The sequence below is a fragment of the Orbicella faveolata genome, unplaced genomic scaffold (genome assembly GCF_042242905.1).
Source record: "Orbicella faveolata isolate gen_17 unplaced genomic scaffold, um_ofav_v1 contig_1, whole genome shotgun sequence".
Classification (NCBI taxonomy): Eukaryota; Metazoa; Cnidaria; class Anthozoa; order Scleractinia; family Merulinidae; genus Orbicella; species Orbicella faveolata.
In genome coordinates, this window is record NW_028301536.1 from 20765834 (window position 1) to 20790289 (window position 24456).

Genomic DNA, 24456 nt, shown 5'->3' on the forward strand with positions numbered 1-24456 from the left:
GTTGTCATTTTGGTGTACTTTTGTTTACAAAAACGGTCGTGAACTCATGCGTCGCCGCTGAACCGGATGTACAGAGAAAACCCTTGGACACAGGAAGGAATTAGAGTTTGACGCAGTCACGCGACCTGCTTGCCTCGTTGCCTTGGCAACCAAATAAACGATTTGGCAATTTTGTAATTCATTAAGCCTTTTAAATACTAGTGAATCCGGAAAATGAGGGGGTCAGTCGGTCATGAACTCTAGACAATTTTGCACGCACATCCTCCATAGAAGAAATTTCGTAAATATAAAACGTGTGCCATTCTTGTCAGACCTTACCATTGAACTGTATTGTATATTTCTGATTAAATGTATGCTAGATAATGTTTTTATTGGCTTTGAAGTCTAATCTAAAATTCTTTCGTGGGGAGTATTAAATAACTGAAAGTTAATTCTAATCCGACTATAAATAAAGGATTACATTTTCCAAAATTTAACGTGATGTTGTGGTCAAAGATATATTTTTCTACGCTTTGATATTTATTTATATGTTATACATTTCTCCTTCCTTCATATAAACGTTAATATTTTTATGTTAAGTATTCGTTCATTGAGCGGCATTTTGACGCATCACAAGTATAATTAGACCATTTTCCAACCTAGTCACGAAACGAAGAATTCCTTGAAGAATGCGGACATCTTAACTTCGTAAAATTTTACGTCACGTTGACGATTTCAGTATGAATAGTTCCATTGTGAAGCCTAAAGAAATCTACCACAACTCAACCACAACTCATTGCCGTGTTTGTCATGTTTAGATACACGTCAATGCGTGACAGAGAGAGACTGTGACCAGGGACTGGGAGCGACATCAGGATATGACGTCATATTGTGGAATGGCCGGGAGGAGGAAAGAGTTTACGAGGGAAATTGATGTGAAAATCAGCGTCTGTTTGTGAACGAGAACTAGCTGAATATTTATGCTTGGCTTAAACCAGCATAGACCGCTTAAAGAAAGGTTATTCAGGTGCGTAGCTGTGAAAGTCTGTCAAGTTCAATGCAAGTCTTGTAATTGTACAACTTTGTGGTAGCTGCATATGCTGAGAATCCAAGATGTCTTCGTTCTTGAAACAACTATTCCCCTTCATGAAAGTCAAGAAAAAGAAGGAGTTTTCCTACATTATTCGTGGAGTAGACCCTAATACTATTTGGAGTCTTGTTGGCGAATTAGGAGATGGTAGTTTTGGAAAGGTTTATAAGGTAAGATTAAAATGCATATTAACTATTAATCTTAAAGCTTGCTGAGCTTGAGATGCCGGCTATAAGTGAGCTTGAAGCTTAATATCCTGTTTGAGTTTGCTTGATACAGCTTGTAGCTTCAAGGATACAATATTACGGTACAATACATTGGAGAGTTTTTAAAATATTTCCGTTGTTAACTCAGATAGCGGTGGAGTAGGGAAGCATTTGACGAAAAAACGTTTGTAGATTTTCCCAGTTAAAGTTAGTTTTTGCTCTAGTTTTTGTACAAAATATTTAAGGATTTCATATTCATTCTTAATACCTGTAGGTTTAGTATCTTGACAGTGATAGAAGTTTGTCACGGTGAAATCAGACATTTTGTGTGTCTTTGATCATGTTTTATGCAAAGTTGTTCAAACATACACGATGTTAAATTAGTGTTTTGAGTTGCTGGACGTTGGTCAAGTTTTAGTAATACAGATCAGTTATTGGGTTTACAGACCTCGTTCAAATCAAGTTTGCAGAGATACCGAGCCACCACTCCTATTCAATATATTTCGTATAGAATACTTTCCATTCTTGAATTCAGATGATTAGTTTCGATTTGAAATAGACGTTGTTGGTTATTTACACAAACTAACAACACAAATAAAAGTAATTATTACTTTCAGCTGTGAGTTCAGTGAAGTGTAACATCACAAAAATTGACCACCGACGGTTGTATTTAATATTCATGCATAAAATGATATTTATGGGTTTATTTGAAGAGCAGCTCAAGTAGAATACTTGAACGAGAAACAGAAAAACAACAAAACAAAGCGAAATCTTTGTGCAGAGCACATTTGTTGGTGTTTATTTCCTCCAGAAGGGAAGAGTATGATTTTGTTGCAATTGGATTTGCTCTGCTTATGTTAAGTGCAGTTTTCTGGTCATACATGTAACTTGTTTCCTTGAGCTGAATGAACGAAATCAGAGCAGTAAACATTCATGACAACCTGATTTTTTAAATCATTTTCGTTCTACCAAGCAAAGCATTATTGTATTACAGAATTGGAATTTAAAAGGAAAAAACAAATTTATTTTTGTTTGCAAAGATAAGGAAGTCAAAATAAGCAACAGATGTTACCCAATTCATGATCAAATTTTAAATTGAAGTGCCTGGAGCAAACACTGTTGTTAGAAAATGGAAATATGTAAATTGCTAGACTTACTGCCAAATTTGTTGCGTTTTTTTGTGCAAAAAGTATATTAATTACATAGCACCATAACTATAGGAATGGATCTAGAACCACATGCATGCATAGAAATAGAAAACCAATCCATGCAATACCTTTTTCATCGTCAATATTGTTAGCAGCATGTATCATGAGTATGTGTGTCCTACAGCGACAATGTTGTCAGGCAACATAGGGGTCATTCTCCAGCTGATAGGTCGACTGAGGTATGCAGCCCTGGTTTACATTTAGAAATAAAAACAAGTTGTCGCTGTGTAGCACTTTGAATTAAATTACTTCAGTTTAAGTTATATTACTTTCATTTAAGTTAACAAAAAGTGCTAAATGGTATTTTTTGAGACGTTTCGGGAAAAACCCCTTCATCAGTCGCAAATGAAGCCCTGGTTTACAACATACATCTTTGATATTGGGCGTCCATGTTATGGTCAATTGACACCTGTCAAAACAAGGTATCTGCTGACCATTATTGCGTGATCATATCGCAAGCTCAGGTTTAAAGCACATCAAGATCACATGTTTTTTTTGAAGTTGACCACTGCCCAGGCACTGGCTTTCAATTAGATCACTGGTTCAAGCCAGGTTAGCTCATTGCAATCAGGAGCTCCATATTTAGGCTTGACTAAGTCTATATATTATGGCTTTCTCAAAATAATGCATGGTTTAAAAATTGAATGTAGTGCTTCATTACCTTGATATGGTAGGCATGCTGGCCTAACAGTTTGTGATTTGGACTCTGGATTGAGCAAGAGACTTAACTCTGACTCTCAGTCCCTCCCTTTACCCAGTTGTGTAAAATGTTGATGGCTAGCAAGTAAAATGCTGAGTAACCTTATAATAGACCAGCAACCCACCCAAGGAGAAGTAGAAATATGGAATCAACTGATGTTTTTGAGAGATCATTGTAGGAGGGGGCAAAAAGTTTTGAATTCTTATTCATTAGTCCAAACTGATGCAAAGCACTCTTGAAAGACTTTTGGGACTGGGCATGTTTATTGATGTGCCCATGAGACTGGCACATTAGAAAATTCTATATCAGCAATGATCAGATGGCTGGTGTTTAATAATCTATTTGCAATACAGGCACTAATCTGAACTGTTTTGCATGGAATATTCTTAGGCGGAACGCAAGACAGATGGTGTTCTGGCAGCTGCTAAAATCATTGATGTTAAGGATGAAAGTGAGCTGGATGATTTTATGGTAGAAATAGACATTCTGAGTGAGTGCAAACACAAACATGTTGTGGGAATGTATGAAGCTTACTACCATGAAAATAGATTATGGGTAAGTGTTCAAGATACATGTACTGTGATTAACAGTAGCCTTCAGACCTCAATATATCATATTGCATGCTTTTTATGAACAGTGTAGCACCACATCTTATAGCTTGCTATCAAAATGTTTGTTATTGAGAATAGGAAACATTTTCTGTGTTTTTTTGTTCAGTTATAACAATGCTAGGGGAAGTTTGGCAGAACAGGAAATACTGTAGGATCATGAGCCATGGATCAGTGTTTCCAAAGCTTTTTCATGCTCTCCCTAACCTCTGTGAGAAACCACAACCATTGTGTGAAAAAGAATGGAAAATCACTCAGTCTATTAGTGATTATCAAAATGTAAATTCTCTTCACCCACCCCATTATTAAGTAAAGTAATCAGTGCTATTCAGTTCTGTGTTACTATCAAGTTTTAGATTGTAGAAGTACAGTTGTACCCCTGCTTACCAACATCTTCCTTAATCCCCTTAATAGTAACTTCCCATAAGTGGACACCTCTTAAGCAGACACTTTTTCTGGCCCCTAGGGTGTCCCCAGGTTAAAGAAAGTTTGACTGTATGGCTTTTAGTGCATGCTTTCTAACATTGAGATTTCCAAATTTATGAGGGTTGTGTTGGCCTGGCCTGATCCCCTTACTATCACAGCATTTTTCCTCACCCAACAGTGTAGATACGAAAGGTGGCAAATGGTCCTTAAAAAATACATATATTGAGAAATTTAGTCAAATATCACTAGTCTCACCATATTTTTTGCAACATTGTTTTGGAGTCTTGATTTCTTTTGTGGGGCTACAGAAGTCTTGCATTTGTGGAAAAGAAATAAAGCTGACCATCTCCTAAAACCTCACTATCATTAAGTGCGGCAAATAGGTGCTGCATATTGTATCACAACATGGCACAGTACAGGTGTAATGACCTCCATCCAGGAGGTGTTGCCATGTATTGCTAGCCACTTCATGCTTCAAACTACAGAAACAGAGGTAAACTTTGGCTTGGCTTACCACTTTACCCTTTGTGTAGTGAGCTGGTCCAACACTGTTTAGTCCTAAGTTCCAAAAGGACTTGAGACACTGAGAAACTACAGTAACAGTAATTCCAGACATCCATAATATAACAGTTCATGAATCATACATTGCTTACTGTTTTCCACATTGGCAGTGTGTGGTTATCCATTGACAAGGTTTGTGATGTAATGGAATTGACAACGATTATGGAAAGACTGATTAAATTTTCCTTTTTAGATGATGTTGGAATTTTGTTCTGGTGGAGCCTTAGATGACTTAATATTAGGTAAGCTTGCTTTTGGTAAAGTTCTACTTTGTACTGTAGTAAGCTGAGACAATATTTCCAGTGAGGACAGTGAGGACAGTAGTGAAAATGTCAAGAAAATCACCAAAAAGTCTTTGAATCTCTGGGAACATTTTTGTCTTTGTGTCGAGTGCCTTCTGATCACACTCTTGTGTATAATATTTGAAACCTCAACAGGGGTTTTAGTCAAGTTAAGAAAGGTGCACGGTACTTCTTAAAAAGTATAATTTGCCATTTGCTATACACTACAGAATAAGGAAACATTAGGTGCTTGTTTGCCGCAAACGTGCATAAAGCTGGAAAAAAATTCCTGTCACCAAAACAATAGCATTCCGCAAAACTAGGATAAGATCTGGCATTGTGGACCACTTTAACCCTAGGGGATAAGGATTTACTTAGAACCTTACTCCTGATAAGCCACAGTCATTCATTAGTTAGTTGGTGATGATGATGATGATGATGATGATGATGAGTGCATGTCAATAATAGATCAGACCCACAAATAGCATTGGACTGTCTAGTTTATGAGGGGTTTAGCAGTACATGTTACATACAGGACTAATTTCTTTTATTTTGTGATTATATAGAACTTGAACGAGGTCTTACTGAAGAGCAGATCAAGATAGTTTGTAAACAAATGTTTGAGGTACTTTTGTTTGTGATTTGCTACACTACATTGTAGCTGTTGTTACTTTATTGAATTGCAGTATTAATTTTAGTGAATTATTTTTACAAAGCCCACATTTTACACTGATATTGCTGGAATCAGATGGGTTACTGTATATTAAATGATTTTTTTTTCTTGATTTTAGTGCCTCCATTTTCTTCATACTCACAAGGTGATCCACAGAGATTTAAAGGCTGGAAACTTGCTCCTCACAAATGATGGGAACATTAAACTTGGTAGAGTATCAACTTAAAATAATCATCAAAGTGCTGCTGAGTATCCCTAATGTTTGAGAAGGAAAACAGATACAAGTTCCCTCTCTTGTCAAACAACAGCAGTTTTTATTTTCTCAACAGAGATTTCTAAGAATTTGCAAAAAGGCACACTTACAACTTGAACTTAATATTTATATTGTAAATCTCCAGTTGGTTAAAAGATGATCATGGTAGCAAGGAATTTGTTTTTGATACAGTTCACTTTATTTTTCAGCTGACTTTGGTGTTTCTGCTAAGAACAAGAAAACAATACAAAGAAGAACAACTTTCATTGGAACACCTTACTGGTGAGTTTTATCAGGAGCTCATAATTAGCTGCTGGAATCATTGTAATATTATGTTATGCATTTGTGGTAAATCTTCAGGGTAACATTTCTTTAGAGATTCCCTGCTTTGTTTCAAGACCTCGGACTCTTGATTTCCAAAATAAATTTGTTGTTCTTTAGGATGGCTCCAGAGGTTATTGTGACAGAGACCTGCAAGGATGATCCGTACGATTACAAGGTAATGTTAAAAATAATAGATATGCTTTATAAACAAACTTTCTGACAGTGTTGTCTTTTTACTGCCCTAAGCTGGGAAAACCTGGTCTTTTCTGGCCTAGGTGCAAAAAAGGAAGTTGGTCTCAACAAGTCTAGCTAGGACACTTTATTGCACAGACCAGGTGCACCAATCTATATGATTATGATATTGTACAAGATCACTGGGATGAACAATAAAAATCTTCAATATTTGTGATATGAGACGTGAGATATGGACAGTTACATTCAACAGCAATTCCACAGAAATAGGCTAAGTGTATCCACCTCTGTCAGTAATTTAAATGGTGAACTGTTGACTCGTTCATTGAATCAGGTTTGGTGATTTTATTGCAGGACTTTTTAAAATGGGGAGTTGTAGAGTGTTAATCTCCTGAAGCATTGCTATGTTTGTCCTCTGCAGGCTGTAATAAAATTTACGTGTGATTTTTCCAAGAATCAAATTCACTGAAACAAACATACGAAATCATGTAGTGTCCCACAAGCTTTTGCCTTTTGTAATCACTAAAATTGCTTAAGTTTCCTTTACTTTTTTTTTGTCAGGCTGATATCTGGTCTGCTGGCATTACACTCATAGAACTGGCAGAGATGCAGCCCCCTTACCATGACATGCACCCCATGAGAGTGCTGTTCAAAATACCTAAAGCTGACCCTCCTATGCTGCAATTTAGAAACAGATGGTAAGTTTGTTGGTGGAGTCTCTCTAACTTCCCTGTAAATTCTCAATGTGTATCCCAAGAAGTATCTATATCCACCCTTGGGTAGGTCATTGGAAATTCTTAAAGGGAGTTTTTGAGCAAGGTAGGAAGTTGAGCTGAGATTTTCAGAGAGGTGGAAACGTTCAATCCGAAAATCAAGTTTCTTTAAAGGGTGAATAGATCTTTTCTGGGACAACAAAAGATCGCAATCTACATCTCAAGCCCACAGAGATAAATGTGAGATAAATGATATCTTTTACTATCGTTGTAACACAATATCATTGTAAAGAACAAAGTTGATCATATGTTTCTATGGTGTTAACTGAACAAATATTTGTTATATCAGAGCGTTTTTATTGTGTTATGTTTGCTGTCAGTGTTTCCCATTCTTTGATTAATATTTCCAGGTCCAAGGACTTTCATGATTTTCTTTCTCTTTGTGTGGTGAAGTCTCCAGAAATGCGATCTTCCGCAGCTGATTTAATTACAGTGAGTAGATGATGCATGTTTAGATGGTAATGTGGTATTGTTGATATTGTTTCAAATTATGCTGTTACTAACTAGTTACAGTATAATGATGCAAAAATGAGCAAGGGACTTTACAAGGAATAAAAAACTTGTACACACACAACACCTTAAGGTGGCTCCCTTTAGTTTTAAGATCGCACATGCACTGATGATGAAAGCTCAAGTAATCTGCCCGTATTCAAAGGAAAACGTCAGTGTTTTTCGATATTTTATGATGTCAATATGAGCACAAAAAGCAAAACGGGCAGTGAATTTTCTTCCTTCAGTGAAATTCTGTAAAATTTGGTAGACTGGTAGTGAATGTTTTACTTTAGTTGGACCTCATTTTTCAGGGAAATCTATAAGACCAGTGTTTTTCGCAGTGTTAAATCAAAAAATCTATGAAACTGCCTTCTCAAACCCTGCTTTTTTCACGTTTAAAATTTGTAACCCCCAGGATGCGATGTGCTGTGAAGGAAATTCACGGAAGGAATTTCAAGAAAATCACAAATAAGGCCATAAAAAAGTAAAAAGCACATTTGTTTGGGCATTTATAATTCAACACTTAAATCCAAACTTTAAACAGAGATGATAGTAAAACACTGTTCAATCATTGCTTATCACATGTAATACATTTGAGAGCACTGGGTGTAAAAACAAATGCAAAAACAGCATTCAAGACGTAACACTTGCACACGCAACACCATAAATGATTACCCTATGGAGCCACCTTAAGATAGACAAGACAATAACAATAATTGTGTTTTGATTGGAAAATAAGGACAAGCAATTGAGTTCTGTATTTTATGTTGTCTGCTTCAAATGTACCGTGCACATTTCTGGAATGCGTCAAATGAGTGGCACTTCATGGCAGTGTTCATGTAATGTAACTCACAAGCTCTTTTCTCATTTCTTTTTTTATCAGCATCCTTTTATTGCTGACGTTGTTGACAATAAACCCCTGAAGGAACTTTACAATGAAGCCAAGGCTGTTGTGATTGAGGAATTTGAAGATCTTCCTGAAGATAAAGAGGTGCCGTTTGTTTGTTTGTTTTAGCTCTAATGCATTGTTGAACAAAGGCCTGTCTTACAAACTGGAGAGTAGATGCCGCATTACCACATTGAACCTTTTTGGATAAACCTTAAAAGGTTTGTAGAGCAAGAGGAGAGAGGGAGTGACCCTGATGATTAGTACGTTGAACTCCAGATCAGCAGATCCAGGTTGAAGGCAGTGCTGGCGTCATTGTGCCGTGTTCTTAGACAGGATATCCTCACAGTCCCTCCCTCCATTCAGAATTATGTAGAACTGGGACTCAGTCTAGCAAATTGTAAGGATGCCTGATAAAATAGTGTGGTTTACCTGTGATGGACCAGCATCCTCTACAGGGGAGAAACCATAAGCTACAGAAACGTCACTTAATTAAACTGGAGATAAAGCACTGTCAGTTATGAACCACATAAATTCATGAGGCGTCAGCAGATCTGTTATTTATGATGCCCCATTGTGAAGAAAATGAGCTTTGCCTGCTGAATAGCAATCCGATTATCATTTGAATAAACATTTCAAGTAGCTTAATGTTAAAAGATGTTATCTGAGACAAGTTTTAGTAAAAGTACTTTTATCAACGAGCCATATAAGGCTTGCAGTCAATAGCGAGTTGCCTTACGCCAAAATATGTTGCTTTTTTGGTGTTAAAATACCACATGACATAACATGTTTCACCTTGCCACCATTAAAATAACTAAGGAACTTTCTACTAAACTGTGATTTGATTTTTGTATTATTTTCGTCTTTTCAGAAGAAAGGTAAAGACGAGCTAAAGGCTGCAGAGTCCACCGAGTCTTTGAACGAGAGTGAGGAACTGAGTAGTGAAACAGGCTCCAAGGATTTTGAAAAAGAAGGAGAAGAGCGAGAGAAAGAGCTTGAAGAATCTACAGAGATTGAAATAGAAGAAGAAACAAAGGAAGGTGACGAGGAGATCAAGGATTATGTAGAGGAGAGTAAGGATGAAGCAGAGGAAAAGGAGAAAGAAGAAGAGGAAGAAGAAGTAGGGGGTACAGAGGAAAAAACCGACCAGGAAAAACAGGTGGAAGTAATAACTAAGGAAGGTGAACCCGTAGAGAAGGAAGAAGTTTCAGAGGAAGCGAAGGAGGACGAAGTTCAACAAAAGGCAGAGGATGTAGAAGAGGAAAAGGAGAAGCCAGGAGAGGAAAAAGAGGAAGTCCAAGAGAGGGAAGAGGAAGCTGAGGGGAAGAGAGATGGGGCTGAAGAAGAAAAAGAGGAAGTGGAGGAAAAGAACGATGAAGCCCAAGAGACAATAATAGATGAAGCCGAAGAGAAGAAAGACAAAGTTGAAGAAAAGACAGAAGAAAGAGAAGAAAAAGAAAAGAAGAAAGAAGAGAAAAGACAGAAATTGTTCGTCAGCGTCGACAAAGCTGAAGAGAAACCCGAGGAAAGTAATAAGCAGATAGAGGTAGAAGATATTGAGAAGGAAGTGACTGAAGATAAGACGAAGGAAGCCGAAGAAAATAGGATAGAAACTGAGCAGAAGGTTGAAGAAATGGATGATAAGAGGAAGGACGTGGGCGAGGAGACGAGAACAGAGCCAGAACCAGAGGAAGGAGTATCTGAGGCAGCTGTTAAGGAGAACGATGTTTCGGCCGAAGGAAAAGAAAAACAAACTCAGCAAGAGAGAGATAAATATTCGGCACGTTTAGACAACATCTTAGACAGCCTAGAAGAAGACGAACAAGCAAATCCGGCAGCTGAAGGGGAAGAAGCGCTGGTTTCTCAAGACAAACGGGAGGACGATGGAAAACACGAGGAGGAGAAAACCACTGCTGTTCAAGAGGACGTAGAAAAGAAAGAAGGAGAAGAATCCGGTGAAACTGAAGAAAAAGCCACAGAAGATGAGGCTAAAGAAACAGAAGACGAGATCGAAGGAACTGACGGCGTAACAGAGGAGGAAAACAAAACTGAAGATAAGGAGGAGTTGGATGTTAACGAGAAGGCTGCAATACCTAACGGTGATGTGTTGATAGAGGCAGTTGGCAAGGAGAAAAAGCCATCCAGCGGCACAGAAGAGAAACAAGAAGCTACTGATGTTAGTAGATCTTTCCTCGCTTTTCGGTTCCTCTGTTATTGCATAAAATTGATCCTTTGTCAATCTTAAGTGAGATGGGTAAATCCCTTCCTACCAAAGCTTTGCACTTAAGCTTGCGTTATCTCTTCTCACAGGTTCAGCTGAACGCTTTTTTATATTCCAAAGTTCAGGATCACTGACATTTTGGATAACCTCAAGTATATGGGACTTTGACATCTGTCTTTTAAACGAAACAAATTGGGGGAGTTGGTCAATTGATTGATGCGTTAGGCCTAATGCAGCGGTCGTGACTTTTTTCTCTGGCTGTTGCCCTTGTGTAGTGTTCTTCAGTTTCTTTGTCAGCTGAGCCATTATTGGTTACCGGTAAATGTGACATCTTAACAGATATTTAAGGCAACCTCAGGGAGAATATTGATAGCCCGAAAGGCTTCAAGGCGGCTACAGAAATCAGACATTCATGAATCGGACGGCTTATTGAAAGACACTACTTTTTCTCTTACAGTCTGTCTGGTTTCTCTCTCGACAGGGCCCAGAGGAGAAAAATTTCAAAACACTGAAAAGGATTCGTAAGTTTGAAAAGGATGGCAAGATAGTGACGGAGACGACATCACGAGTGGTGGATGTGAGCCAGGAGGATTACAGAAATGCTCAAATGAAAGAACAGCAACAGAGGTAAGTTCTGACAGCTATCCCACACCACTTCGGTCTTAGTTAGACACGAATCTTTAGCCTGAAGGACTTGACTTCCTTGTTTTGATAAGTGCTTAAGTCACGTATTTTCAGTAGATGTTGGCCTAAAAGACTTCCGTCTTAGTTAGACACTAATTTTAACATGAAGGATTCTACTTCCTTGTTTTGATAAGTGTCTAAGTCACGTACTCAGATGTTAGCGCAGAGGACCGACTGCACTTCCTTGTTTTTGATAACTGTCTAAATAACTTTATTTAAGAAATAGAGAACATGTACCGTGTTTCTATCGAGTTATAGAAACACGAGTGGAGGTTTGAGAGAACGAGAAATGCTGTGGGAACACGAGCCGCAGGCGAGTGTTTCCACAGCTTTTTCGAGTTCTCCCAAACTTTCACGAGTGTTTCTATAACTCGATAGAAACACGGAGAACATGTTTTCTATTTCTTTTAGAAAACACCGCGACGAAAAAAAGAAAAACAGCTTGTTCACTTTGTTTCCATCGAGTTATAGAAACACGATTTTTAACCAATGAGCGCGCGTATTTTCTTAGGGCTGTTTTCTAATTTTAGACGTTAGCGTAGAGGACTCCACTTCCTGGCCTTTGATACTTACCTTATTTTGTCAATGAGAAGCCGAGTAAGTCGTGTTATCTCTTCTCTAGAAAAGTCAATTTGCGCGAGATGAAGATTCTCCAGCGCGAGGAACAGAAACAAGGCATGCTGCTCATGGCCAAAATTCGTCGGCAGTGGGACGCTCAGGAGCAACGATTTGAACAGGAGCTGCAGGTATGTTCTGAAAGATCGTGAAGTAACGTTCGTTGAATGATTCACCTTGTTATATACACACGTTCAGGCAGACTTTGAACACCGAGCACTAAGTCCCCTACTATGTTGTGAGATATATGTTGTCCCTTCGTACTGTGACAGTGAAGACACTGAGCTCAACAAATCTGTCTTAGGACGCGGTCTATTTGGTCAGACACGCTTGTGCAGCCAACATGATCTCACCAGTTATTTAGTTGCCAAGAAGTTGGCAGATGGGCCTGATGTGGGTGACAGTACTCGTCGCGCTTGTTTAATTTTATCAGTAGCATAGTGTAGTCTTGAAGCTCAAATAGTGCTAACGTGACTATGTTTTGTAGGATTTGGATAAGAAGTATGAGTTAGATTTGGACACGTCGAGTAGGAATCAGAAGAAGGAAATTGAAAAACTTGAACTAGCGCAGAATGCTGATCTGCGCACTTCGTCACGCAAGATGAAGCAAGATCAGGTAAGCACAGAACACTTGATTCGACAGAAATTTATTTCCCTGCATGACATCTTTGTGTTTTTATAAGATTAGAATATATTTTATAAGAATATCGAGGCTGAAATTAGCGAAATTTTAAGAATAAACCCGATGCTGGGCTTTTGAAAAGAATATAATTTTGTGGTTTGAAAATATGAAAATACAGTACAATTATGTTTTTAACTAAACCGTATAAAATTCGTCCTTTCTCTAAACGGCAAAACTAGCCAAGAAACAACAAACTCAACAGTAGCTGTATTTCGATGCTAATAGCGCTTCTGTTTAATTAAATAAAATAAAATAAAATAACGTCATGCGTGTCACATCAGGCAGTGTTGCCAGCAGTCTGGCTCCAAAGTTACTTCAGCGGCATCAAAGTCGTGATAGGGTAGATGATCTGATATTTTATTGGCATAGTCCACTTTGTATTCTTATAATCTTTGAATATTCTCAAGAATATTTTCAGCCTAATATCGGCCGAAAAATAAGAATATTCAGCCTGGGTCGGAAAAACAAAATTCTTATAACGAAGTAATAAGTAAGTAGAAAATAGGAGTGTAGTTTTGCGGTAAAAGCGGTAAAGCTTTTGCCTTACTATTTAGTAGCAGCATTGGTGACAAAACAATTCATATTATTTACATTCGTAGCTGTTCTTCCTCGCTGCAGCTATTTGGGTTTTCACGCAACGCTCCTGACAAGCGTAGTTTGCCAGGAGTGTGACGAATAGATCGTTTTCACGTGACGTCATCACTTTCTAAAATCCAAAACTAAAGAGCCACCAAAGTTTTTATCCTCATCAGGCATAAGAGGCGGTATATTTATATCTGTTTACAATTTTACAGCTCAATAACGTGCTTCGTTTGGAATCCAGAGCATTTTGAATTTCGGGTCTATGGATGTTCGTGACACAAGGCTACGATCGAGTTCGTCGAAAAATATATACTTATCTCATGATTTTGAGCCTTTTTAGAAGTTAGAGCATTAGGAAAAGTGCTTCTGTAAATGCTTGTTTGATCAGTACTGATAATCAGTCGCCTAGATAGCCAAAATAAGTTCCAGATGTTAACACTATTTTCCGGCCGCCATATTGGTGTACCACGGAGGTACACCAACATGGCGTTTTCATACTGGGCTCTGTAAATATCTGCGAAACATTTCGACGAATATCTGAAGTTTGGGGAAACGCACAGGCCTAAAACTTGGAGAAGTGTCTTATTTAGTTATCTTCTATAACATCATAATTTCATAGCTTTTTCCAATGGATGGTTTTCGATTTATTTTTTTATTGCGTCACAGTGAAAACGATCTATTGAAAGCGTCATCAGCGGAAATGACAGTGTAACTGATCGATCAAAATGTGATTATTATTCTCAACAGGAGAAAGAACTGAGGAGATTCAGGGACAACCTCAGAGAAGAACAGAAGTCTGCTAAGAAAGAGGTTTGACAAATAGCTTCACGTCAATGGACCATTTTGAAGATGTCACGCTTTTCCGATTTTCCATTCAAATTTATCAGTTCTGCCTAACTTAGTAGATATGCGAAGTTTCATAAGAACCGTTGCAAAGTCATTGAAATATTAGACCATAAAGCTGCCTATTTTACTTCGAAATGTATGCCAGCAGACAACGCTTGGCCCCTGGCGTACTCTTCTTGAATATTTGCTAAGTTGATCTCTGGAGCTGACTTTTGTTTATGTGAAAAATACAAAAAATTGTTGATATTGCGTGACATCGTCAAAAAGGTCCATAGACTTGCCATGCGCGGTTGAGTCTAGTCTAACTGTAGCTTTTCTAAACAAAGGATTATGTTGTGTTTTAGGTGGATCAAATGCCAAGAAATCAAAGGAAAGAAAGTTGGAGAAAGAAGAAAGAAGAGATGGAAGTCTCACAACGGCAAGCTGTGAGTACATCGAGTACATTGTAGAAAGATTTTCCAACGATTGGAGAATTGACTGGACTTCATTTTCCGTCTATTTGATATCGAAAATTGCACGTAATACAGTAAACTTTCACATATAAGAGCCTATGATTTCGGGGTTCAGGCTGATCAAGTTCTTATTTACTGAGCATTTAGTGAGAAATCAGCCTGAAAATGTTCTTAAAATGTTCTTAAAATTTGGTTGAGAAATACCATAATTTATACATTACTGGAGGTGTAATTAACATGCAATGTTTTATTACGTAGAAATACAATAAAAAATAAATTTCAAATAAAAATAAATAAATAGAGACTATTACTAATAAAATACCGTACTACTTTAACATGAGTGCTCTCTTATTCTGCCATCCTCCTACTTTTTATATAAGAACATGTATTATTTATTAGGCTGAATTGATTCTTATATGTATATGGTGCTTTATGGGCCAACTTTCAGCCTTGATGTCCTTAATCCACTTGTTCTTATGTGTGGGTGTTTAGTGTAGTTGTTGACAAGTGACCCTCTCGCTTGTCGAGGCTCTAATCGTTGTCCAATCTATTTGGTAGGAACATGAGTTCTTAGCCATGCAGCGGGTGGAGTTTGAGAAATTTTGCAAAGAGCTGATTGAGTTGCACCGTGAACGGATGTACAACCTAGAAATGCAGTTCCTAAAGGCCAAACACAGCCTCAAGAGAGGTACGTTTCTCTTCAGAAATTGTTAGTTACTAAAAGGAGCTTAAAGATTTAGATTTGTCCGTCTCCTCAATTTTACCCAACTTTATTTTATTCTTGTTATTACTTGCTTTGGTGTTTGGAGTGGTTTTCAATGTACTGTCGTAAAACCAAAACCGAAATAATCACTTCAGCCAATCAAAACGCTCACAGGCAATACAATAAACCAATCAAAGCTTGAAGCAATTACATGTATGTGACGCGAAACGCGGGAAAACGTGTGCAAGCGAGCTACTATTGTGATTGGCTGGCGCGAGTTTTTTTAAGCCAATCATGGTTTTCCTACGGTTTGAGATTGGCTGAGTAACCAAAACCAAACCAATCACAGTCAAACCTCTCTACAACGGCTACCCTTAGGACGCGCTTTAGTGGCAGTTGCCATTGTGGAGAGGTGGCTGTTGTAGAGAGGTTAAAGGAGGTCACTCCAGAAAGTTTACTTTTTTGGTCTTCGCCTATAGCAAGTAAACAGTGAGCTTTTCCACTCACCGAAGTTTAATCTCTGAAGTGCCCGCTATTCTGAAGAAATTCGTCTTGAAGAAGCGACGTCGGAGGCCACCATTTTGAAACTGTGTTGGCAGCCAGGCCGTGTTTATGTGACGTCATTCCGTCCGACTCGAAATTGGCGGAAAGGAGAAAAACCTGCAACTTACTTAGTATCCCTCTCAAGGTCAGCAAAATCTATTTTTTTCCACGCGATTATCCATTTCACTATCTTCAATGCTATCATTTCGGAGTTTGGAGCATGTTTGGCTCAAAATATGGCTCAAGAGCAACCATAACCCAGAGTGGTAGTGAAAAGGCCCTTCGGAACCATTTGGACAAAATCTCTTGGACGGAATGACGTCACGAAAACGCAGTCTGGCTGCTGAATACTGTTCAAAATGGCGGCAACGAAGTTCGAATTCTGGGCTTCTTTGGAGACGAATTTCATAAGGAAAATCTGCACTTCAGAGGCTGAAACTTTGGTGAGTGGCTAAACTTAATGCAAGGTTTTTATTAGCGCTGACAAAAAATATACGTTTTTTAGAGTGAATGTCTGGACCGTCCGTCGGGACGAAAAAAAGGGGTCGTTGCAGTGAGGTGGCCGTTGTAGGGAGGTTGCCGTTAGTTGAGGTTGCCGTTAGTAGAGGTTCGACTGTACTAACCAATTAGGCTACTTAGCCAATCTCAAACATTAGTAAAACCAAGACCAAAGTCTTGGCTGATTACTTTCGACACTCAATTGAAAACCGCTCTTAAAGTGCTACATTACTCTCAGAAAATGACTGTATTTTCCGTGACAGAGATCGCGCCTTTAATCATGTTATCAGACTTCAATGTGCAATGGGAATGTTGTTTGCTTGTTTGCAGGTCACGAGGCAGAACTGTGGGAGATAGAACAGCGGCAGCTACACGAGAGACACCAGTTAGCCAGAACGCAACTCAAAGAGACTTTCTTTTTACAAAGATCACAGATGCTGAACAGACATAAAAAGGTCAGTGTTGCCACGCACACAGACAGCAATTTAGGCTTACTGAAGAGGTCTTGAATGATTTTCCAAAGTGTTAATGTACTTACTCTTTATTACTGACTGCCACCAGTCGTAAGGCAAAATGTAATTGCGACTATTCCTGTGTGTGTAACACACATTGAATTTTGGACTGAAACTTCTTCAACGGAATGGAACTTCTGTTTATATTAACAATACGCGAATGAAACAGCTGTGTAATCATAAGGTTTGAGATTTTGCTTCGGCTTTCCGGGTGCGAAAACTTTTCGAGACCTTCGAGAAACGGGCCCCTGGTGTCTAAATGGGTCCTAGCGAAATGTCACAGGGCAACGTGACAAATGCTGAGGACAACCTGCGATAGACCAGCACCCCATTCATTGAGAACACAAATGCCCTTATTGTCTTCATGCCACAATATTGTGACAAGTTCCAGATTAAAACAGAAACCAGTCATAACTTGACAGTTATACCCTTATACCCCTTATACCCTTATACCCCTTATACTCCTTATACCCCTTATTCCCCTTATACCCCTTATACCCCTTATACCCTTATACCCCTTATACCCCTTATACCCCTTATACCCCTTATACCCCTTATACCCCTTATACCCCTTATACCCCTTATACCCCTTATTCCCCTTATACTCCTTATACCCCTTATACCCCTTATTCCCCTTATACCCTTTATACCCTTATACCCTTATACTCCTTATACCCCTTATACCCCTTATACCCCTTATACCCCTTATACCCCTTATACCCCTTATACCCCTTACACCCCTTATACCCTTTATACCCTTATACCCTTATACCCCTTATACCCCTTATACCCTTATACCCCTTATACCCCTTATTCCCATTATACCCTTTATACCCTTATACCCTTATATCCTTATACCCCTTATTCCCATTATACCCTTTATCTCTGCCCGCAGACCCCTCCCCTAAATTTCTACAAGTCACTCCACCCCATGTCTTCCCTAACCTCCCCAACCTCCCCAACCCCCCGGATTGACCACGGCAAATTTTATCCTGGGGTCCTAAAAAAGTGGCTTGGGCTCCTAATTTTTAAAGTTAGAAGCCCAAAGGACTCCTTAAAAATTTCCTCAGGCAACAGTCTTGTGACTGGTTGCGTTATCCCGCGCTTGGGACCCTTTGGGGGTCTTCCCGCAACGGAACTAGTTGGAGGGTTTCCCGCACTCGGAACCATTTGGTGGTTTTCCCGCGCTTGGGACCAGTTGGAGGTTTTCAGGCGTATGGGACCAGTTGGACTTTTTCGCGCGCTTGGGACCAGTTGGACGTTTTCCCGCGCTTGGCGTCGGTCTCACGTTGTCGATTCGAGTTCTGATTGGTTCGTTGTGGTATTTGTGATTGGCTAAGAGTGAATACTTTGATAAGAAAAAGCTCCAGCAAACACTAGCACCGGGTTGTCCTTGAGCCGTGTCGTGTTTTAATTTCCTGCGTTTGCACTTTTGTAAGTTGAGTCGTTATTTTCTTTCAGGAAGAAGAACAGCACACTCGTCTTACCAAGCTTAAGGAAGAAGAAATGAAAAGACGTCACGATATCGAGAAAAAACGGCTCCCCAAGATACAAAGGGACGAAATCAAGAGCAAGACACAACAATACCGCAAATCACTAAGGATAGAGAAGAGAATGTCCGTCGATATTGAACGAGAAATGATGAAAGAGGTAACTTGAAAAACTTGGTTTTTGTTGTTGTTGCTTTAACCTGAAGTATAAATATAGATGGCTTGAGTTAGACTGAACAAAAAAAATCAAGGAGCAAAAGTAGATGTAGCCTCCTGCGCAGACATTCTTAGGGCTCGTCACGCAATCTTCCTCCCCCTCGAGGAAGATTGCGTGACGAGCCCAAAGAGCGTCTGCGCAGGAGGCTAAAGTAGTTGCTGCAGAAGCGAGCCTGGCAGTGCTCAGCAAGGACGAGACAGCTGACCATGGCTGCTCACTCTCGGGAGTTCTTCAGTACTAATTTAATATGAGGTGTGGGTTTGACGTGCTACCACAACTGATTTTGCGTATGATTTTTGCCTGGGACCGCCGGCTCCAAGACGAATGGAGTAGTAAACGGAAAGCACAGAGAATAATTACTGCAACTTACCGTGATCTTGAGACGTGGGGCTAACGTATCGTTCAAGTTTTAAAACATACGTCCTCTAATAAGGCCCCGCCCACACTGATGCGTTGACGGTTGAAAAACACGTACTATTTGAGGCGTTTCCGTCTTCCGTCCACACTAATCAGGCGTTTCCCACTACTCCGTGTTTGCCAAACACGGAGCGTTTGAAAACTCTCTCCAGAGTGAATACTTTCGCCGTTTTCCTGTTGCAGTGCAGGCGAAAGCGAGTGTGCTATTCGAAAATGCTGACAACACGACGATCACTGTAACGCTGGCTTAAGAATACTGCCCATGCTTCATTCGCACCCGCTTATTGCCTGTTTTCGTGTGGACAGCATAAACGATTCAAAAACGAAAGTGCGGACCAAACACTTCTTAGTTCTGGATACCATCACACCCTTTTGGAAAACAAAAACGGATAATCGCTGAAAGGTCCAAATCATCAGCGATTTTCTTTTGAAAAAATAATATTCAAAAAAAAAAAAAGAAAAGAAAAACTGTGTTTTATTTGGAGCACTAAGACGTGAAAACGTTCGTGTTTTTGGTGTTACTGTGGTGTTCAAGAATTTAACTTTTGTTTTTCAGTTTGAACTGATGGAACGTAAAAGAGCTCGTACAGAGTTCGAGAAAATGCTGTTCCGTCAGGAAATGGAGGCTGAGGAGCTTCGCATCTCCTCTGAATCGGCCCTCAAGGAGTTACAACAACTACAGGTCAGTTGCTCATAACTCTGTTACTTTTCTCTGTTTTATGCAGTTGTGGTGCATTTGCGCTCAGGTGAATGACGACCACTCAGAGACTAAAAGCGAACAAACTGTGGCGTTTACAGAAATATCTCTCAAGGCGGTGCATTGAGACTCTTGTGCATGCTTTTCTGCCCGCTAGGATTGACTATTGCAACAGCCTTTCGTATGCTCTTCCTGACTAACGTCTAAATAAGCTACTGAGAATACAGAATGCAGTCGCCAGACAGTAGATATTCCCAGCAAAGTAGATATTGCCATATAACACCACTCCTATTTAATTTGCACTGGCTCGCAGTGAAATTTCGAATTGAGTTTAAAATTCTTTTAGTTACATTTAAAAGGTTCTTAAAGGTTTGGCACCTAATTATATATCACATTTAATTGCTATTAAATCACCTTCACGGTATGATCTAAGGAGCTCTCATGACAGCTTCCTTCTTAGTTGCCCTAGGTCATTATCTAAGGTAACTCTTGGTGATCTCTCCTTCACATATGTCGTGCCAAAGCTTTGGAATACTCTTCTCCTGGACATCAGGTCTGAGGACACTGTTCCCGGCTTTAAAAGCAAACTTAAGATATACTTTATTGTAAAGCGTTTTCATAAAATCCGATTAACTTTGTAAATATATGAGAATTTTAGCTTTTAATTTAATTTAATTTTATATTATTTTATTTATTTTTCCCCGCTTTGATAACCACCACTTTTGTGATTTAGATTAGTTAGCTCTAACTGTAATTTTAGGGCTTGTGACTTTTAGTTTTAGATAATTTGAGTTTTAATGCGCATTTGAACATATCCATACAGAATTTGCGTACTTATTATCATTATCATTGGCATTGGCATTGGCATTGTCATTGTCATTGTCATTGTCATTGTCATTGTCATTGTCATTGTCATTGTCATTGTCATTGTCATTGTCATTGTCATTGTCATTGTCATTGTCAGTGTCAATGTCATTGTCATTGTCATTATCATTATTTGTGAGGTTGTTTATGTTTCGTTTGGTAGAACGAAAAGCGCCATATGTTAATGGAAAGCGAGACGACGAAGTTAAAAGAACGAGACGAGAAACATCAAACGCAGTTAGAGGCCTGGAAAGCCGAACTTGCACCAAGAAAGAAGGTAAGGCACCCACGCATGGCGAGTCTCGTGCTTCAACTTATTTCGTGTGTCTGAGATTTGCAAGACAAAAGTAGGTAAAATACCAATCTGCAAGCGAGATTTGGGGAAATCACGGGTACTAAACGTATTTTTGCTGGTTAAGAGATGCATATGAGATGGGAAAATGTCAGGGCTAAAAACGCCTTGACCATATTTGAGTTTCCCTGAGCTTCCCTGAGCTTCCCTGTGCCTCTGTGAGACGCCTGAGGCAAATTAAACTCCTTTCATATGCAAGGCCATTTGTCAGTAGAATGTGATATTTCTTACCTTGTCAAATTTACTATTTCCTCTTCTCTCACTAGACGCTTGAAGAGGAATTCGCGCGTGAGGAACGCGAACAGCAGTTGTTTTACGCGCGAAATTCGACCGATTACCCAGTCTCTCCGGGAACGCCGACTAAGGAATCAGAAGAAGAGCCTGGGGAGATTCAGGTAGATGGAGAGAAAACTCCAGAGGACAATATATCAAGTAAATCATCATCTGGATCCATGGAAGTTTAGTTCTGAACTTTGTAGTTCTTGTACAGTTTCTATTCTGTATGATTGTGGATTTTACAGTCAATTGAAACTAAGCGATATCATGACCGGTGGCTAACTCAGAACCCAGTTTACCCGGGAAGGCGGAGAAATCAAAGTAGCTAATAAATTGTTGATCGTTGTATTGGCTAATTGCTTAGAAAACTAACACAGATGTCAAAAAGTATAGAACATAAATAAATAACGACTGGGAAAGGACCTGTGCGTTTGGCTGAGGAGCAAGTACCTATCGTTTGGTATCCCGCGCGCCTTCATTCAGCGGTTTTTGTCGCAGACGTTGCTAGGCAACATGACGTAACCTGCAGGATAACATTCGGTCAACCTCGTTCTCAGGCTCTCTTTCTCCTTTGCCTCAGGGAGGCAGAGAAGAGAGAACCTCGGATCGAGGTTGAAATTCGGTGTACTCGCAAATTCCAAATTGAGTTTTATTGGCTATTGAGATTCGGAAACTGTTCGGGTATTCGCTCCACTGACTGCCTTTTCCAGCAGTTATTTATAAGTAGTATGCAATTGAGAAATCAAGCACGGAGGGTGTAAAGTTCTATATTGAGTTCGGGGTTTGGGAAATTACAAAGGTAACGCTAATGATAGTTAAAAGATAGGAAAATATATGGATTAATGCTTAGCTGTAAGTCTGGATACTTAATTACATTATATAATGGGGCAGTAAGCCAATCAGAATACACGAGAGAAACTCGCACGCGGTAAAGATAGTGGGGAATCAGCTGATTGGCTAAACAGATGATATCTGAGCTCTGATTTGTTGGGACGTTCTAAAATATTGAATGAATTTCTTCTCCCCCTGCGTGAACATTATTTTTCATTCGTAAGGCAATCCCATCCTTTCCAACTACAAGTCGATAGAAAAATCTGTGTAGAAGTCTAAACTACCCGCCATTTGATTGATTACATACATTTGAGCCAAGACTCAAAAGAACATTTTCGCAAAGTTATTGATTGTATGATAGACAGAGGGAATTTTCACTAAAATTTAAGTTTTCGCTATTTATGATTTTGTTTCATTGTGATTTTCTCGTACGTTCATAGAGCTTCGACTGTACCTTGCTGATTCGTTTTGTTCCTACATTTTCATAATTTCTTTCTCTCTATTCCGTGGAAGATTTTCCTTTCACTTTTAGAGGTGTAAGTGCTGCGATATAATTGAAGGGTGGTGAGTTTCGTCGCTTTGCGCATGTCACTAACCGGCAGGTTATAAGCAGACATAACCAGTCTTAGTGTATCCTGTTCTTAACTGGCATGTGTAGGTATGTCTTACGTTCATCATTTCGGTGTTTCTCAACCTTGGTGAACTTACTGCCGGGTTTTTTTCTTCAATTTGAAGATAATTTTATTTCTCACGTAAAAGCCCGAGACAGCAAGTCCAAAATTTTTGCTTTTAATAACGAAGAAAACATCCTTCTTACTTTGTTTTCTGTAAGCTTAAGATAACAAGCCTGTTCTCTATTGAGTGCCCCGAAAGATGGAGGTCTGTTTTCTTAATATGCCTACTATTAAATGTGTCCACGATTTGGCGCAAGTATTTACTATTTAGGGATCTCTATTCCCGTCTAACGATTATTTTGTCCAGTGCTAGCAGTAGTTGTTGAGACGAATACTGGAAACAGCAGAGCAGCGCTCTCGTAGACTATCTCCTAAAACTGGATTGGGGAGGTCAATAAAGAACATAGATTTTTAACTGAATCAAATAAACAGATTAATACTTACTTGTGTGCTCTGTTTTATTTCTTTATACTAGTATACGTATGTTAAAATCTTTCACTCTGTTAAGTACTTCTGATATTTGTATTATACGACCGAAAAAATTACTTTATTGTGATTGGCCGAGAGCAGGCAAATTAGTCGTTAATTTTAATTTGCACTGCAGTGCAAGCTACTGGGCGCGAGTTCGTAATTTTCCCAGTCATATAATAAACGAGTAATCATATGAAAGCTCGAGCGGTTAAGGATTTTCACTAATTGTGATATTTGAAAATTCTTTCAAATTACTCTCGCCAAAAGGCTCGTGTAATTTTAAGAGACATTTCAAATATCACTCGTAGTGTAAATCCAATTAAAATTGCGCTCGCATTCGTCTGATTACATGTAGTTAGAAGAGAAATCTTTTCCAGCAAACTGCTTTCACTTAATTGATGGTTATCAACCAATCCGGAGAGATTCAAATGATAAAGGCGTGGCGGCCATCATTGTATATTGGAAGACACAAGTAAAAGAATCTAGTAGGAGATCTTTTGTTAATTCCATCCATTATGACGGCGATGAAGTCAGGTGAAAACCAAGAATTCGGCACTTCAGTCGCTTAAATAATGTTTTAGTTTAGTTTACAAGACAGATAAATTCAAATAGACAAACAAATAATAAAAAAAAAATCAAAATAGTACGGAATGTGACGGGGGAAAGAAACAAAACTAGCGTCCCAATTTCGATCTAACCCCCAACTACAGTCAACATACACTTAATAAATACACTAGAAGTAAATACACGCAAATAAAAATGTCATAAATATGAAAATCATTGTATAAGACCTTATTAGTTTCTAGCCTGGAGGACTGTAAGTTCCTCGCTTTGATATCTATAAATATCAATTAAAGCTGGCCTGGTCTACAACGTAGTAAATGGATTAATTGCTTTAGTACTGGATGGCAACGAGTTCCACAGTTGAGCAGTTCAGCAACCCTAATAATAAAGTAAGCTCCCAGTTTAACGATTCTAAGCTCAGTCAAGTTTTCACTTAAGAAATCGACTTTTCAGTTAAGAATTTTAACTTTTGGAAATCGATTTTCGAATTTGAATTTTCACTTTTAATGGCCACTCTCAGCCACCGTACAGATCATGGTCCCAGCCACCTTTCTCTCTCTTACTGTTCCTGCTCGTAAGGGTGTCCGGGTTTTATACCAGCTGCTCGAATGAG

The 24456-nt window shown here is 39.0% G+C and overlaps 1 protein-coding gene across 2 annotated transcripts; it reads left to right on the forward strand.

The window, feature by feature from the left end:
• The first annotated feature begins 847 nt into the window (after positions 1-847).
• Positions 848-23251, forward strand: LOC110066299 (uncharacterized). Of its 2 annotated transcripts, none has more exons than XM_020773519.2 (22): positions 848-1239; positions 3574-3738; positions 4972-5020; positions 5626-5684; positions 5851-5941; positions 6195-6267; positions 6427-6484; positions 7063-7199; positions 7625-7706; positions 8650-8757; positions 9524-10828; positions 11355-11500; positions 12180-12303; positions 12660-12788; positions 14184-14246; positions 14627-14707; positions 15293-15422; positions 16809-16933; positions 18452-18640; positions 19671-19796; positions 20839-20952; positions 21294-23251. In XM_020773519.2, exons 1-22 carry the CDS (start codon positions 1093-1095, stop codon positions 21489-21491), a joined length of 3699 nt encoding a protein of 1232 aa, XP_020629178.2. In that variant the 5' UTR covers positions 848-1092; the 3' UTR covers positions 21492-23251. The 2 variants fall into 2 exon arrangements, with proteins under 2 accessions (XP_020629178.2, XP_089151128.1); XM_089295002.1 differs by having other exon boundaries at positions 848-1006.
• The last annotated feature ends 1205 nt before the right edge of the window (positions 23252-24456 follow it).